The sequence below is a fragment of the Drosophila teissieri genome, chromosome X (assembly GCF_016746235.2).
Source record: "Drosophila teissieri strain GT53w chromosome X, Prin_Dtei_1.1, whole genome shotgun sequence".
NCBI lineage: Eukaryota > Metazoa > Arthropoda > Insecta > Diptera > Drosophilidae > Drosophila > Drosophila teissieri.
Genome location: NC_053034.1, coordinates 12088873 through 12104928, shown reverse-complemented (window position 1 = coordinate 12104928; position 16056 = coordinate 12088873). Strand labels below are relative to the sequence as shown.

General features: G+C 43.7%; 6 protein-coding genes across 10 annotated transcripts; 2 read left to right on the top strand and 4 right to left on the bottom strand.

The window, feature by feature from the left end:
• Positions 1-331: 331 nt before the first annotated feature.
• Positions 332-2685, bottom strand: LOC122623552 (peptidyl-prolyl cis-trans isomerase). The gene is made up of 2 exons (XM_043802771.1): positions 2390-2685; positions 332-897 (listed from the first exon to the last, which is right to left on the bottom strand). The coding sequence occupies exons 1-2, from the start codon at positions 2645-2647 to the stop codon at positions 472-474; spliced, it is 684 nt and encodes a 227-aa protein (XP_043658706.1). The 5' UTR covers positions 2648-2685; the 3' UTR covers positions 332-471.
• Positions 2686-3814: 1129 nt separating this feature from the next.
• On the bottom strand, positions 3815-5576 carry LOC122623291 (27 kDa hemolymph protein). The gene is made up of 2 exons (XM_043802355.1): positions 5552-5576; positions 3815-5472 (listed from the first exon to the last, which is right to left on the bottom strand). The coding sequence occupies exon 2, from the start codon at positions 5317-5319 to the stop codon at positions 4414-4416; it is 906 nt and encodes a 301-aa protein (XP_043658290.1). The 5' UTR covers positions 5320-5472; positions 5552-5576; the 3' UTR covers positions 3815-4413.
• A 58-nt stretch (positions 5577-5634) lies between these two features.
• LOC122623290 (XK-related protein 6) lies at positions 5635-7442 on the top strand. Of its 3 annotated transcripts, none has more exons than XM_043802353.1 (5): positions 5635-6039; positions 6100-6255; positions 6470-6600; positions 6784-6936; positions 6992-7442. In XM_043802353.1, exons 1-5 carry the CDS (start codon positions 5810-5812, stop codon positions 7399-7401), a joined length of 1080 nt encoding a protein of 359 aa, XP_043658288.1. In that variant the 5' UTR covers positions 5635-5809; the 3' UTR covers positions 7402-7442. The 3 variants fall into 3 exon arrangements, 2 of the variants coding, with proteins under 2 accessions (XP_043658288.1, XP_043658289.1); XM_043802354.1 differs by having other exon boundaries at positions 5637-6039; positions 7013-7442; XR_006326394.1 differs by lacking the exon at positions 6992-7442 and having other exon boundaries at positions 5636-6039; positions 6470-6727; positions 6784-6900.
• A 485-nt stretch (positions 7443-7927) lies between these two features.
• LOC122623247 (calpain-C) lies at positions 7928-11231 on the top strand. 2 transcript variants are annotated; one of them, XR_006326388.1, is made up of 3 exons: positions 7928-8900; positions 8982-10411; positions 10537-10656. XR_006326388.1 is itself a non-coding variant. In XM_043802269.1 (2 exons), exons 1-2 carry the CDS (start codon positions 8170-8172, stop codon positions 10291-10293), a joined length of 2043 nt encoding a protein of 680 aa, XP_043658204.1. In that variant the 5' UTR covers positions 7928-8169; the 3' UTR covers positions 10294-11231. The 2 variants fall into 2 exon arrangements, 1 of the variants encoding a protein (XP_043658204.1); XM_043802269.1 differs by having other exon boundaries at positions 8982-11231.
• A 52-nt stretch (positions 11232-11283) lies between these two features.
• Positions 11284-13052, bottom strand: LOC122623248. Of its 2 annotated transcripts, none has more exons than XM_043802271.1 (4): positions 13014-13052; positions 12215-12559; positions 11838-12153; positions 11284-11597 (listed from the first exon to the last, which is right to left on the bottom strand). In XM_043802271.1, the coding sequence occupies exons 2-4, from the start codon at positions 12553-12555 to the stop codon at positions 11301-11303; spliced, it is 954 nt and encodes a 317-aa protein (XP_043658206.1). In that variant the 5' UTR covers positions 12556-12559; positions 13014-13052; the 3' UTR covers positions 11284-11300. The 2 variants fall into 2 exon arrangements, with proteins under 2 accessions (XP_043658206.1, XP_043658207.1); XM_043802272.1 differs by having other exon boundaries at positions 11838-12150.
• A 406-nt stretch (positions 13053-13458) lies between these two features.
• On the bottom strand, positions 13459-14124 carry LOC122623485 (HIG1 domain family member 2A, mitochondrial). The gene is made up of 2 exons (XM_043802680.1): positions 13887-14124; positions 13459-13803 (listed from the first exon to the last, which is right to left on the bottom strand). The coding sequence occupies exons 1-2, from the start codon at positions 14029-14031 to the stop codon at positions 13640-13642; spliced, it is 309 nt and encodes a 102-aa protein (XP_043658615.1). The 5' UTR covers positions 14032-14124; the 3' UTR covers positions 13459-13639.
• Positions 14125-16056: the final 1932 nt, after the last annotated feature.

Here is a 16056-nt window from a genome sequence, read left to right as displayed (position 1 = left end):
TTAGATTTATTAAGACGAAAATACAATTCCGATTCCGGTACATAGCGTAGAACGTTGTTATATATGCAATTAGATAATCAGCATTACTATTACTATTATTAGTAAGCCAACATCAAAAGATCAAACATTTTTCTAAGTCCCCTGATGTCTCTCGTCTCATTGTTTTTTTTCTCAATGGAAATGTGAAAGTTACAGATTCAATGCATATCTTATATAGCCAATTAAACGCTGTCTGACATTGGGAGGCTCTAATTTAATTCAATTTTGGCCCCCACATACAATTGAATGGCCAAAAACAAAACCCCATTGGGAATATAGTTAAACATGTCTATTGAAAATATGTTGGTTGTATTGTATTTTTCTCGTAATATTACAGTAATTGGTAAAAAAAAAATGTTTTGGAGAAAATGCAAATGGTTTTCGTCTTAACAGATTTTTCTTCTTGTAATGTTGCTTTTGCATCGCACATTCTTAAAGAGAACCAGAGTTAGCCACCATGATCTTCTTGGAGGTCTTGCCGGACTGGGATCCATAAGATTCAATCTTCTTGACCACATCCAGACCCTCGACGACCTCACCGAAGACGACATGCTTGTTGTCCAACCAGGCGGTCTTCACGGTGCAAATGAAGAACTGGGAGCCGTTCGTGTTGGCGCCAGCGTTGGCCATCGACAGGATGCCGGAGCCGGTGTGCTTCAGCTCGAAGTTCTCGTCGGGGAACTTGTTGCCGTAGATGGACTTGCCGCCAGTGCCGTTGTGGTTGGTGAAGTCGCCGCCCTGGCACATGAAGTTGGGGATGACGCGGTGGAAAATGGAGCCCTTGTAGCCGAATCCCTTCTCGCCGGTGCACAAGGCGCGGAAGTTCTCGGCGGTCTTAGGCACGACATCGGAGCGCAGCTGCAAAAGGCAAACAAAATGCAAAACCAGGTTAGTAAACAAGAAATTAATATTGGTAAAATACGCTAACAAAGCATGACTTTCAAATGAGTCAACCATTAAGTTTCTTTTGTTTGTTTATCCCCACCCGGACGACCTTGAGAATATTTACATTTTTTTTTATGAAGAGTGGACACTTTTTTGTTTAATTCATGTTGAGCGGGAATAACAATCAGCTGTTTTCTTGACGCCGCAGACGCCGCGTTTTTGTCTCGTTTTTCGGCGCCATTTTTAGCCCTTTGATAAAATAGCACGTTTTTGGTATGCTTACATATACATCCATAAATGTGTGCATAACTATGCCAAAGGAATAAATACATAAATATGATGTACAGAACTTGCAGTGCACTGGAATTTGAGCAATTTTCCAATTCATGCAGTAAGCGAGACAATTGTGCAAATTAGTCAAGATTAGTAAATACTTTTCCTATTGCGGCTTCTCTATAAATCTACAATTATTTAGTGTAGAGATTCGGCGTAAAGTACAGACTTTTTCTCGCACTGTACACATGTACATATGTGTGCATATATCCTATTGGAAGAAAAATCCTAGACATGTGGACTTGGTTTACTTCGCGGGCAATGACTTTATTCCCAGGCCACTAAAAATACACATCAAGCATTTGCTTTTCTTTTTCTCTATTCAAACATGATATGTACATTACATCATCGGCGGAATTAATAGTGAGTTCATGCTTGCAAACGGGTTTACAGAACTCGCGCATTCACACCCGAATATCTCTGTGTGTACACTGTACATCTGCGCGTACATACCCGCATACACACATGTACATATGCGAGTGACCGCTTGGAGGTTATGTTCGTGTATTGATCTGCATGTGTGTATGGGTATGGGGCTACACACACACACAACCACGCCGGAATGTACATATAGCACACACTCGCATATGCATTTAAAATACCGGTAAAAATTGCACACCATTTCAGCCAAAGTTTGCCGACACGTCAATTAAATTAAGGAAAATTCCATTCTATAAAGATAATGCCACCAATCCGCGGATTTGCGGGGGGTGGTGGTGGGTGCTTGCCTGCCTGCTCGAAATTCCGCGATGTAGATATAATTATAGAGATTTTCCGATTAAACGCGCCTGTCCAATTGGGTTGGAAAATTCAAATTCACCCAGAGCGCATTGTCATGCAATTACTCATGGAAAATAATTGCACTTGTCGCTGGTAAATTAAAGGGCGACTTTGCGCTGCGTGTGTATATATTTTATTTTATACAAGTTCTAATTCCGTAAAAAAAAAAAGTGAAAAACTGTATGTACTTATCACCTGCGGCATATAATGTAAAATACATAGGCTTAATGCGCGAGAAATGGCTTTATAGAAAATCACGTGTTTTTCACTTTCTGCTCAAATTTAACAATAAAAAAAAATTAAAAACTCCACTTAAGTTTTAAAATAAAAAAAAGAAGAGCAAATAACTCACCTCCATGATGATCCGACCGAGGGGCTCGTTGTCGGCCGTCATATCAAAAAATACCCTAGGCAAAGTACTCATCTTCGACGCTTTCGAATATTCGCGAACAATCTGAATTCCAAATTGCAACTGACCCCTATTCGCACTGCACGCTGACGAAGCTAGGGTTATAGATTTTTTAGCTAAAATGGCGGACTCCGCAATCTGAAATGCCGCTGCCGACCTGTGCCGAAACTGTCGAATCAGAGTTGCACCGAAAGAGACCATCGTGTATGGCGTGCGGCCGCATGTACGATACTACGATACCGTTCCATGCGTTCCATTCCGCGCGTTCCGCTGCTGCTGCTGCGGTCGCAGCTTTTGTTACATCACTTTGCAGCGCCAATAAACGCACTTTTTGCGGTCCATTCCCCGCCTAAAACGCATAAATGGTCGCGTTCATGCTCCTTCTAATAATTATTATTTTAAAAATATACATTTATTTACGCTCATTTGCAACCCCCAATTATTCAAAAAATATCGTGCAAAAAATCACAGAATCGTGATCAGCGCCTATGACTTCTAATGAAGCCCATTTATTATTTATAAAGGACCATTAAAAAATCAAACCTAAATTTAAAACTTTGTCATCCTGCATCGGCATATTTGTCACAATTTGGAAAACTGTTTAAAAATAAAGACAATACAGTAGTCAATAAGAAATAACCGAAAACAAAATTTAAACTCAAAAATCACAGTGAAATCACGTAATTATTATAAGCATCATTGGCATTGAATAAGCATAATTTTTTAAAGCATTTAAAAAGACAGCCCTATATGTTTTTAAATGCACATGTATTACTTTATTTAATAGATGTATTAGTAAGTTTAAATTTTTATATTTTTTTTAAATATTATCCATTCGATAGAAAATTAAGCGAGTCACATTTTCTACTTTTACATTTTAAATGTTTAAGTTAATACTAGTGTTTTTATTTATTATTATAAATAAAATAAGTAACGCTGCTAAAAAGATGCAACTATTAGCTATTTTATAAAATCAATATTAAAATTTCATTTGGAGAAACGATGGAATAGTGATGAACAAATTAAATAAGAAAATTGGATGAAAAAAAATGGAACTAACAAAACAACGTTTAAGAATACTACTGTCTTTTTCAAGATTATTTTTCGATGATTTGGAATGATTACTCACAAAATAACAGCAATTATCGAAACAATGTTTTCAAATTTTGTTCAACGTTTTCCCGCGCGCTATGTTGGTTTTTCTGCCGCGAAATTTGAAAATCGCGCTCGCAATGAAAACTAGGTGGTGATTCATTTCTGAAAACGTAATGAATGGAATTGCAGGGTCTCTACTATTCTGAGTACCTTTCACCACCTAATTGACCTTTAACTCCAATTATTAGCCGAGTATTAATGAACTCGTAATACTACTATCAAATAGATTTATTTTCAAATTTATCACTTTATTATTACAGTAATGATACGTATATTCATTTACAAAACGTTTCCATTCATTTTTCATACATATATAGCATTTCATTTCCCAAACCCATACCCAATCCACTGTGAAATAGTGAGATTACCATAGCTGCCCTCAGTGGAATACGCGATTTAATACAAACCCAACTCGAATCAGAACCATTAAATTTATATAAAGCATTGAGATGAACGCACGACAAAGGCCAGAAGAATTTCAGATTCAGACTCAGCAGTAGAAGCAGAAGTATAAGCATTGTTTACAAATACTACACATAGAAAGAGGCAATTAATTACATAAATTAGAAGCACCAAACAAAACCGACATAGCTGCCTGTCTGGCCTGTAGTACCTTGACATGCGCATCGACGAAAGCGGTTGTACTATGGACACCTGTTCCACGGCAACATGCATACATATTAATATAAGCAAAGCAAAAGCTTAAAAACAGTGATTATCGCTTTGGACTGGGACTGCCAAAGTCGAAGCATTGAGAAGGCATTTTACAGATTCGGATTCGAGATATATAGGGGACTAGCCTAGACTTAGAACTAAGGAGACTTTTGAAAAGCGAATCGCAGAATAAGCAAAAAGATGCCCACATAGGGCCACATTTGATGGAATGCCCGACCTCCTCCGTTTGCCGCAGCCGCAACGAGTGGCGATTTCTGATTGTCTCGGCACAGTGTTTGATTCCTGATGAAGGTGAACATGGACTCGACGAGATTCGCCGGCGATATGTCCGAGCATTGCTCCAGCTTTTTGACCACACAGGCCTGCAGTGTCAGCATTTCGTCGCACTGCTTCTGCCCGACAGTCAGCTTGGGCATGCTCTTGATCCGGTTCTCCTGCAGATCGGAAAGGTTCAGGTACTCGGAGAACGTGTTGTTCACGCACTGCTGGATGTTGTCCTTCTGGGACTCAATGCATTCGGGTCCCTTTTCGGCGATAAATAGGGCTATCTTATCGCCATCCTTGTGGCAGACAAAGTTTAGCACACTCTGGATGATCTGCTTGATGACATCCTGACCCTCGCGCTCCTCGGGCACCAGACATGGCACCAGTTTGGCCGTGAACACATCCACACACTCCACGGCACTCGAACGCCGGCTGCAGTACTTGTTAAAGACCACATCCAGTTCGCCCTTGGGCGACGCCTCCTGTATTTCCTGCTGCATCGCTGTGTAGTTGACGATGCCATTGAGGCACTCGGTCAGCACCATGAATCCGGACTCGATCTCGCCGTACGCCTCGCCGCCCGCCTCCTCGCCGGCCACCTCGATGCATTTGTTGCGGATCAGCTCCTTGGCGTCGTTAACGCTAAAGTTCGACTTGCTCAGCTGGTCGGGCAGTTGGGTCTGGATCTGGTCTAGGTCCAGCTGGGCCATTATGCCAGCAGCTGCCAGTACAACCAGGCAAATGGCGCATATCGCTTGGCTTACATATGTCCTGTTCATGTTGGCTGTATTTTTTGCTCTCCTCTTTGTGTTTTTGCCTTTTGCTTCTCTATTCTCTCTTGATCTGCTTATTGCACTTTTCTTTGTGGTTTTATTCGCATCAAACCTTTATATTATTATATTATTGGTCAATGTCAATCCGTTTGGCAAAATCTGCATTTGGGCAATTGGAAAAACTTAATTTAATTAGAAAATCACTGGATGTAAATCCCAATTGGAGATTCTATCCCACCCGTTAGGCTAGAGATGGCACTTGGACGATGACGCTATCGATGCACCAACTATGTACCGATAACATCGAGCGATCTATCTCTAGTTCAAATGAACGAGTTCTTATAGAATTCAGTCTTTATTCTAATCTTCAGTGTTTTAAGTCAAAAACCTGACTCAACTCAACAAATTGCAGTACAGCGTAGTTTGGAGGTCGTGGCCTTGGATATATGTGGAATAGGGTGTCACATGTGCAATATCGCAGCTGGAAGGAGGAGTTATGGCCTCCGCGGAACAAAGAACCGAAGTGGACGCCCTCAGAATGGAGCCGATCTCAAAACTGAGCATGCTGCTCACTCTGGTGTCCATTCTGTGGCGCTTCGTCTCGATCTGCATCAACTGGAGCCTGGCGTACACGTACTTTATGGAGGAGTCGTACGGCTACTGCTCCTGGACCATTGGCTCCATTCTGGTGCCCATGGTGGTCACATCGGTCATATATATACACACGTAGGAAATCGATAGCGTGTACTTCCCCCGAAATCTACAGATCACGAACTTACATTTCAGCTTGAAATACACCCATTCGGGTGAGAAACGCATCGTGGAGCGAGGGATATACTCAAATGTTGTGATCTCATACCTTTTCCGCGATGTCTACGCCCTTAACTATGCTTTCAAGTACTCGATGGCCAAGGAGCGCGATGACAAGCAGGAGGAGATCGGGTGAGTACTGAGTCCAATGTCAGCTTGTCGGTCTTGTTTACCCATATATGTAGTATATATGTCTAGTAGATTTCAGTAGATTTATGCCCTAAATGGGTGTATTGCCGTTGATGTATATATATGCATTACTTTTACTTATATTTCCTCTTTTGTTTTCATCATAAGTGGGCACTTTTGAATGTTTGTAACGAAAATCGAAATTCGTCTTTTGCAGATATTACCAAAAACTTATGACGGAAGAGTGCAATGTTAGTTTCGTTCGGCTTTTCGACTCGTTTCTGGAATCAGCACCGCAGAAAATATTACAACTGGCAATTGTTTTGCAATCGACAACGGAGTTCACATGTAAAACTAAAATAATAATACTACATCAGCAGTTCTGACGTTTACTTTCGTAAATCAAAGTTAATTCATGCTGTGCAGTAGCATTTTACCCTATCATTTTGATTGTATTCAACGAAAGTGAAACTCGGTGTGGAAAGTCAGTGGATGCAAGTACCTATTAACCATTCAAATTACTTTCCTTAGACTACCGCCGGATTGCCCTCTTCGTCTACTTTGGCAACATAGCGTGGTGCATCCAGGCGTACAATCACTCCAATCGCCTGGCTCAACTGGACAAGCATGATATCGCGACGAAGGGAAGATTTCTTCAATTTCTCTTCCTGCTCTGTCTCACTGGTAAGTAGCAGTTGGCAATGGTGCTTAGAATCTGTAGTAAGCAGTAAGCCTGTAGTTATTTGGTTTTATTTTGTAGTTTCGAGAACGCTTTGCATCGCATATGTGGCCAGTCTTTTCCCCATCCAAACAGTGATCATCTGCGCGGCACTCGCTTGCTTTTGCGGCACCATTGTATTCTTTGTGGACTCGCCAATGATCGCGGAATCCCGCCTCATGAACTACCTGTACTGCATGTGCTTCGGCGTAGTCTACCTGTTTATTTTTACGCCCGTCAAGGATGCGCCAACCAAATACAAATACGCCTTTCACCTCACTTTCTGTTTGTTGCAAAATGCAATCGCCTGCGCCTTGTACATTCCTCTATACCTTGCCACCACCATTATTGCCTTGTATATTGTTGGTATTGCTTTGCTGATATTCTACTACACGTACTGCCATCCAAATACTGTGCGAACTTATTTTTAATATAGTACCATTTTGTATAATAAACGTTTTTATACCACGTTTGTTGCGCCTTTGATTCTCAGTTGGCTTAAATGGGCGCTAGAGATATCAAATAATCGTTATTTCATTCTCACATGTAGCTTTAAAGAGTCGGATTTGGTTTTTATCATTGCATTTTTTAGAGGCATATAATATTATATAATAATTTATAATAGTTTACTTCTAAAAGGTGTTTATTTAAGGAGGTTTATGTTTTTAATGATTTTAAATTGAAAAAGAAAATAGATTTTTCTATCGATAATTCAGCCTCGATTACTAGTAGTTATGCTTCTTGGACATACCCTGTACTAAATTTGAAGCACTAACCGAATAATGTTCTCTAACTTCATTGATTTTGGGTGAACTAGTGCCCAGATATTGGCCAGCAGTGCATCATTGGCCATTCCAGCTGCGCATGCGCAACGACCCAAGATGGTGGAGTTGTTGGAGTATCTGGAACCAGTTGGCGGAATCGGAATCTGCAATCCGGAATCGGTGGCTGTGACGGAGCTGGGAGCCCAATTAAAACGGTTCCCGCTGATGAACCGAGCGGAACCGGTTCGGGATCGCAGCTAGACTTGGCTAAGCTAGTTGGCATTGTATATTTCATGCAGCTCGTTAACTTTCACTTCGGCTACGAGGGGCGGAGACCAAGGCAAATCGCAATAGAGCACTGGGACTAGGAGTAGCAACGATTAGGATCGGGTTCACGAAAGCGGGAGTGATGTGAAGGATATCAACGCCCAGAAGATGGCATCCAAATACGAGCGCATACTAAGCGATTGCAGGGCGAAGAACGTGCTGTGGGAAGACCCCGATTTCCCCGCGGTCCAGTCTTCGGTCTTCTACTACCAAACACCGCCGTTCACCTTCCAATGGAAGCGCATCGTGGATCTGGCGGATGGTGGCTCCGGTACGGTGGCTGCAACCAGTGCGGGACCAGTGTTCCTCAACGAGACGGCCGAATTCGATGTGGTGCCTGGCAAAATGGGCGATCGCTGGCTGGTCTCCTGCCTGGGACTGTTGAGTTCCCTGAGGAACCTCTTCTATCGCGTGGTGCCCGCCGATCAGACCCTAGCCAGTGCCCACGGCGTCTTTCGTTTCCGGTTGTGGTGGTGCGGCGAGTGGGTGGAGGTGCTCGTCGACGACCGTCTGCCCACCATCAATGGGCGACTGGCGTTCATGCAGCCGCAGGCATCCAATTGCTTCTGGGCCGCCCTGCTGGAGAAAGCGATTGCCAAGCTGCACGGCTCCTATGAGGCTCTTAAGTATGGCACTCGTTCCGACGGACTCACCGATCTCCTGGGCGGCGTGGTGCGGCAAATGCCCATCTTGGCGGACAGCATCCGACCGCAGACGCTCAAGGAGCTCCTTACCACCACCTGCATTGTCACCTGCTTGACGGACAAGAGCGGCACCGTGGCCAAGAAGAATCTCGCCGAGCGCATGCCCAACGGGATCCTGGTGAACGTCAACTACAGGTATGCTTTATGGGATTCTGTGGGATGCCTATCCAGAGCTGAAAAAAACTACAACGACCTTTTCTCTTTTTGGACCTACAGACTTTCCAGCCTGGACAAGGTGAAGACTCTGATGGGTGACTCGGTGCAGCTGGTGTGCCTGAAGGACACGTTCTCCAGCAAGCCCTTCGGCGAGAAGACGCACTTCCTCGGTGACTGGTCACCGATGTCCAAGACGTGGGAGCGAGTGTCGCAGGTGGAGCGGGCGCGTCTCATCCGGCAACTGGGTCCCGGCGAGTTCTGGTTGTCGTTCTGCGACTTTGTGGAGATCTTTAGCACCATGGAAGTGGTATACCTGGACACGGAGACGTCCAATGACGAGGAGATGCTCAAGAGTCGTCCGCTGCACTGGAAGATGAAGATGCACCAGGGTCAGTGGAAGCGTGGCGTCACCGCCGGTGGTTGTCGCAATCACGAGTCGTTCCACATCAATCCCCAGCTGCTGATATCGGTGCAGGATGAGCAGGATCTGGTGATTGCCCTCAATCAGCACACGGCCGTGGAGCCGAAGGTGATTGGCTTTACGATGTACACATGGGATGGCGAGTACATGCTCAGCGAGTGCCTGCAGAAGGACTTCTTCAAGAACCACGTGAGCTACCTGAATTCGGATTACGGGAACACGCGGCACGTTAGCTATCATACGCACCTGGAGGCGGGTCACTACGTCCTCATACCGACCACCTATGAGCCGGCGGAGGAGGCACATTTTACGGTCCGCATCCTGGGCACCGGATCCTTCCGCCTCTCCTGCCTGGAGACGCAGACCATGATACTGCTGGATCCGTTTCCGGCACTCAAGAGCACGGATGCCGAGCGATGCGGCGGCCCAAAGGTAAAGAGCGTGTGCCAATATGAGCCCGTGTACATGCAACTGGCCGATGAGAACAAGACCATTAACTGCTTCGAGCTGCACGAGCTCCTGGAGGCGTGCCTGCCCAATGATTACATCAAGGGATGCGCCAACATCGACATCTGTCGCCAGGTGATCGCACTGCAGGACAGGACCGGCAGTGGCCGCATCACCTTCCAGCAGTTCAAGACCTTCATGGTTAACCTGAAGTCCTGGCAGGGCGTCTTCAAGATGTACACCAAGGAGAAGGCGGGCATCCTGCGCGCGGAGCGACTGCGCGATGCCCTCTGCGACATCGGCTTCCAGCTGAGCACGGACATCATGAACTGCCTGATCCAGCGGTACATCCGCAAGGATGGCACGCTCAGGCTCAGCGACTTCGTTTCAGCCGTCATCCATCTGACCACCGCCTTCAATCAGTTCCATCTGAAGAACTACGGCCAGGTGAACGTGATCGAGGTGCATCTGCACGACTGGATTAAGAGCATACTGAGCTGCTAATCCACGCGGGCTTGGAACCCGCTCCACTGAATTTCCATCAATAATCTCTTTTTTTTTAATCCTAAGATTTATATACTGGTTAAGGATGATGGTGACGATGCTGCTGATCAAAAAAAAGGTAATCAAAAGCCAGTTTCGCTTGAAAGATGTCTTAGTTTCTTCTATTTGAAAATCAAAAGAATGACTTTCTAAATCAAATAACCTACATTATGCTAATCTTTAAATTTCTTTCTGTATAACTAGTTTCTGGAACTAGAGTTTAAGCCCATATCAATATTATTTATATGGAATCGAGCGAAATGGGCAATGCGATTGCAGATGTTTATGTACTACTGAGAATTTTATTATTATTTATTGTTCTTATGGCTAACAATTAAACGAGCGCTGAAGGCGAGACGTGTTCAGAGTATTTTCAAAATCTATGTATGTTTATTTATTCCTGACCCCAAACCGGGCGAGAAGGACTCCAAGTGGTAGGTCTATATGCAGATACAATAGTTGGCCTTTCCGATCAGCGTTAGTTGGATTATCTGATATAGTTATAGTTATAGTTGCGGGTATTATTTATAAAAGACGTGTGTGTAGTGTGTTTACAAGCGAGTATGTTGTGCACGAGTATTATACATGGTACACCAGCGGATACAGTCCATAGTAGGCCTAAAAGATGATCGCATGTGCGTGGTTCTCTACAGTAAAATGGGTAACGATTCCAGGAACTGCAGTCCGGAACTCGGGATGCTCATGCTCATGTGCGATAGCTTCATGTGGCGAACATTTATTTGGGTTCTTGATTTCGGTTTCCTGGACGCACTGCGCTTGTGATCCTCGAGAACAGCCCACACTTGTGCCTCACTCTTTAAAATAGTCTAAAATATCACTACGATCTGCAGTTAGTGATGTGGACGACATGGCCGGATCTCTCCTCCATCTCCGAGATCCGGAATCCCAATCCCAATCCCAATGACCTCCATCCAATGGAAATGTACCATACCCAATTGACAGCACATTTACATGGAGGTTCCATTCTGGGAGGAGGCATCGCTGATGCGACGGGACAGCGTCGTCTTGCGGCTGATGGACTTGGAGTTGCCGATCTGGTTGGCGCTGGAGTGGTAGTTTGAGCTCGATCCTCCACTGGTCGGGGTGTCGTTCAGTGACTCCACAGTTCGCATCGCCGACCGCTTCAGGGAGCCAGTCACCTCGTGCGGCTCCTGGTAGCCCGAGTCCATGTCATCGTGGTAGGAGTCCATCAATGGCGTGGGATCCTCGTAGTCGTAGTCGACAAAGCCATTATTGTCAAAGGACTGCAAACGGTCAAAAGTTATACATTTTAGCTTAAGTGGGTTTGATTTTCTATCTAAAATAAATAATTATATCTATTGTCAACTGTTTTCAAATTATAGATACTCTTCTTATTCAGTTTAATGTTATACAAAAATATATAACAGTTCCATCATACGTAGGGTTTTTCCAATAAGTTTTCCTTTCATAATCAAAGACGCCCTAAGATAGGCCACATATTTTGGCTACTATACGATCCCTACCTTGACAAAGGACTGCGAGTGCTTCTCGTAGCCGCGGAACACCTGGCTGTGCGACTTGCCGCGATAGTCCACCGATTCGTAGTGCCCGTCCTGGGAGTTCTCGATGATGAAGTGCCGGGTGCCGTGGGGCGTTAGGGTGGCCCACAGGAGACGGCTGTCGTTGACCAGCTGGCTCTGGAGGAGATCCCGACTGTTGGCCGTGGCGCAGGGATACAGAATTCCGCCGGATGTGAAGGCATTGGATTTGGTCGCCTCGCCCAGAGCATTAATAGCCGTCTGCTTGATATTGGCGTCATGGTACGAGAAGAAGGAACTGCTGGAATGGCAAACTGGCTGTAGGAATACAAGTAATATTTTGTGCAACCATCAAGACTTACTCTCTGCATCTCATCACAATGAGGGCCAGGAAGCAGCCGAACACAAAGATCCCGATGCAGGACGAGACGAACAGCCAGACGCTCTCCAGACTCTTGGAATCACTCCTGACCAGCTCCATCAGCGCGTTCCCGCTCTCGTTGTGCTGCATCCCATGGCCGCACATGAAGGCGGCGAAGCACGGCTGCGACTCATTGGAGGGCACCAGGATGTCCACCGTCGCCGGCTTGGAGATTAGGAAGGACGGCAGCGGTGGCGGCGGCATCGATAGTATAAAGTCCGGCGGTGGACCGGCCAGCTGGTCACAGCTGCCCACACAATTTCCAAAGAGCATGTTCATCATGAAGCTGAAAATGCGTCCAGAGCACACATATAATTACCATCAAATCAATGGCGCATACCCCATCTAAATCCGCCGTATAATCATGTGTATCTGTGTTATGTTCTTGGATTCACAACATCGTTTTTGGGGGTAGGTTTTCTACAACTAACTAGCAAACGACTAATCGCACCCATAAACCCATAATGAAATAGTTTTTATCATATCAGACTAGACCCTCTAGTAGGTGCTACTAAATGGATGTACCAAAAAGTTTGGTTCAAATACACAAGTACAAACAAAGCCATTAGCTGAAAAATTCCTTTGCATCCCCACGGGTGTTTTAAAATCCATTTTTGGCCCCTCTATTGCAACAGAGATTTTGGGATTTGGATAACAACAAGAATGTAGGAACCCTTTGGGAACCCATTAACAGGCAATCAACTATACTGCAACATTTGAGATTGAAAACACTTTCGAACCTTTCAACACAATGCCCTGACTTGTGTCAAGGAAATCCCAGTCAGAACTGAGTGGTAGTAACTATTCCAAATACTTGGCTCTCCTCTCCAGCTCCGGCAGAGGTGCGCGCGCATCTCCCCCGCAGAATGGGAAAAGCCAGTAACTTGGCGATACCTTTGAGTATGGTACACTTACCCCCGTGCCTTTGGACACACCCAGGTATAGTCCTGTATATGCATGGATGGTATAGCTAATCACAACTCTAAGGACCTTTCAACATTAAACCATAGATTATTAAGTGAACTGAAAGATCACTAAACACCTCAAAACTCATTATAATTTACATGATATGTATTATTTATTTGAATCTATTGTTTCATCACAGCTAAAACTATCACATTAACAGTAGCCCCTTAAGATTGTTGGTTTCCCACATTTTAGTACAACAAATGGAGACATTATAAATTATCTTTTATAGGTATCTTTTAGATACTATCTATATACAAGTTAACGTATATTTAAACATTTATATAAGTTTGCGGTCGTAGGTGGTAGCTTTTTGTAACATGGGACTCAAAAAAAAAACAGAATACAACTGAATTAAAATTCAGCCTATATATTTAGGATCATAATAATATCGTTATAGTTATTTTTTATCAGTGTATGTCATGACAACGCCGACAACTAGGGCCATAACGGTAAATCCCTGAGCGGCAATACGAGTTCGCATCATCAGCTGCGACATCTTCCGATTGCCAGTGCGAAAATTGTATAAGCCAGCTGTGAGCGCCGCCGTCGTGGCCAAACATCCTGCATGCAAAAATAATAAACAATTGCATTAATAAATAGATATGTACATTGTTTTGTTTACATAACCCGGCAAACACACTCACCCAACGGAACCAGCGGATTCTCCTTGATCTTGCGCTGCAGCTTCTCCTTAGTGGTTTCAACCTCGGCAACGGGTCCCAGATCCTGGCGTAATTGTATCCAATCCAGTTCCTCCTCCGGAAGCGAGACTTGAATTTTGTTCGACATATCGCTTTTAGTTCCGGGCAATATTAGGAAAACGGCATCAAACAAGTCAAATTCTATTATTCATTTGGAGATGACACCGACGCATATGATGTGCGTGCGTTCACACTATTTAGCCGATAGTTTTCGCCCGGCGATTAAATGAAAATGAAACCAGCAATTCAAAAACGTTATTTTTAAATTACCACAGATCTTTCCTACTTCGCATTTTTAAAATGGGATACCTTAAAAATTATTATATTTGTTATTATATAAAAAGCATAGCCATATTAAATATGGTTCAAACCCTTTTAAAACATTTAAAAATGTACCAGCAATTGAAATAGATATAGAAGTAATCGGTTTTACAAAAACTGCAAATCAATTTTTGAAATTGGCGTATAAGTAACGGGTGTTTTTTTTAGAGGTATAGAACTTTAAGTTGGCATTACTGTTCAAGATGGCGACCGATTTAACAGCTGTCAAGTGATTTATTCTCAGTTTGGTTTGGCAATTCGTCATGAATAGACTCACGCCTGAACAACGCTTGCAAATAGTGCAATTTTATTTCGAAAATAATGGTTCTGTGCGGAATACGTATCGCGCACTACGTCCATTTTATCGTCGACAAAATCGTCCATCAGAGCAGTTAATTCGATTAACCATGGACCGTTTTCGCACCGCGTTTACTCTTATTGATAACTCGCATCCCCAGAGACGCCGTACGGTGCGTACAGAAGAAGCTATTGCTGCTGTAGAGCGTAGCATTGAGGAAGACCCGAATGAGTCCATCCGCCATCGAGCACAGGAATTGGATCTGTGTCCATCCACTTTATGGAAGATTTTGCGGAAGGATCTTGGTTTGCGTACTTACAAAATCCAACTCGTGCAAGAATTGAAACCAAACGATCATCAAGCAAGGCGTAGATTCGTCGAATGGGCCCAAAACGAGATTGCTGTTGTTCCCGATTTTCATAAGCGAATTTTGTTTAGCGATGAAGCGCACTTCTGGTTGAATGGCTACGTCGACAAACAAAACTGCCGCATTTGGAGTGAAGCTAATCCTCAAGTGTATGTCGAAACACCGTTACATCCAGAAAAACTGACTGTTTGGTGCGCTGTATGGGCTGGTGGAATCATTGGTCCGTACTTCTTCAAAAACGATGATGGCCAGAACGTTACAGTCAATGGTGATCGGTATAGAGCCATGATTACTAACTTTTTCATTCCTGAATTGAACGACCATAATGTCCAGGAGCTGTGGTTCCAACAAGACGGCGCAAAGTGTCACACAGCTCGTGCCACAATCGATTTATTGAAAGACACGTTTGGTGACCGCCTAATTTCACGTTTTGGACCTGTGAATTGGCCTCCAAGATCTTGTGATTTAACACCGCTAGACTACTTTTTGTGGGGCTATGTAAAGTCATTGGTCTATGCGGATAAGCCACAAACGCTAAACCATTTGGAAGACAACATTCGCCGTGTTATTGCCGATATACGGCCAAATATGTTGGAAAAAGTCATTGCAAATTGGACGTCCAGATTGGACTACATCCGAGACAGCCGTGGCGGTCATATGCCAGAAATCATATTTAAAATGTAATGCCACAAGATTATCTTTCATGTCAATAAAATTCATGTCAATCGAATAATCCATCGTTGTTTTATTGCAATTTAAAGTTCTATACCTCTAAAAAAAACACCCGTTAGAAGTAATCGGTTTTACAAAAACTGCAAATCAATTTTTGAAATTGGCGTATAAGTATAATAAAAAACAAATTAAAAAAATAAAATATTTAAATGACCAATATAATTGAGAATTTTGTTTTTTGGGTTTTTGTGACCTCATACATTACATTTGTACATACACATACATATGCATTATTGGCTCTCTCTGTAAAACTAAACTCACGAGAGCAAAAGAGAGAGCGAAGTACAGTCACACAAAATGAAAATGTGTATGTAGCGGGTCGCTGCGATGTACATATGTTTGTGTGTTCCACACGTATGTACATACAGCTGCGTTCGTGGGAATAGTAGTGCGAG

Coding starts and splice junctions, on each gene's coding strand:
- LOC122623552 (XM_043802771.1), bottom strand. CDS start 2,647: ATGGTCTCTTTCGGTGCAACTCTGATTCGACAGTTTCGGCACAGGTCG. Junction 898..2,389: donor TCGGTCGGATCATCATGGAG/GTGAGTTATTTG, acceptor TGCCTTTTGCAG/CTGCGCTCCGATGTCGTGCC.
- LOC122623291 (XM_043802355.1), bottom strand. CDS start 5,319: ATGAACAGGACATATGTAAGCCAAGCGATATGCGCCATTTGCCTGGTT.
- LOC122623290 (XM_043802353.1), top strand. CDS start 5,810: ATGGCCTCCGCGGAACAAAGAACCGAAGTGGACGCCCTCAGAATGGAG. Junction 6,040..6,099: donor TCGGTCATATATATACACAC/GTAGGAAATCGA, acceptor CTTACATTTCAG/CTTGAAATACACCCATTCGG. Junction 6,256..6,469: donor GACAAGCAGGAGGAGATCGG/GTGAGTACTGAG, acceptor CGTCTTTTGCAG/ATATTACCAAAAACTTATGA.
- LOC122623247 (XM_043802269.1), top strand. CDS start 8,170: ATGGCATCCAAATACGAGCGCATACTAAGCGATTGCAGGGCGAAGAAC. Junction 8,901..8,981: donor CTGGTGAACGTCAACTACAG/GTATGCTTTATG, acceptor TTGGACCTACAG/ACTTTCCAGCCTGGACAAGG.
- LOC122623248 (XM_043802271.1), bottom strand. CDS start 12,555: ATGATGAACATGCTCTTTGGAAATTGTGTGGGCAGCTGTGACCAGCTG. Junction 12,154..12,214: donor ATTGTGATGAGATGCAGAGA/GTAAGTCTTGAT, acceptor TTGCCATTCCAG/CAGTTCCTTCTTCTCGTACC. Junction 11,598..11,837: donor ACTCGCAGTCCTTTGTCAAG/GTAGGGATCGTA, acceptor GACCGTTTGCAG/TCCTTTGACAATAATGGCTT.
- LOC122623485 (XM_043802680.1), bottom strand. CDS start 14,031: ATGTCGAACAAAATTCAAGTCTCGCTTCCGGAGGAGGAACTGGATTGG. Junction 13,804..13,886: donor GAATCCGCTGGTTCCGTTGG/GTGAGTGTGTTT, acceptor TTTTGCATGCAG/GATGTTTGGCCACGACGGCG.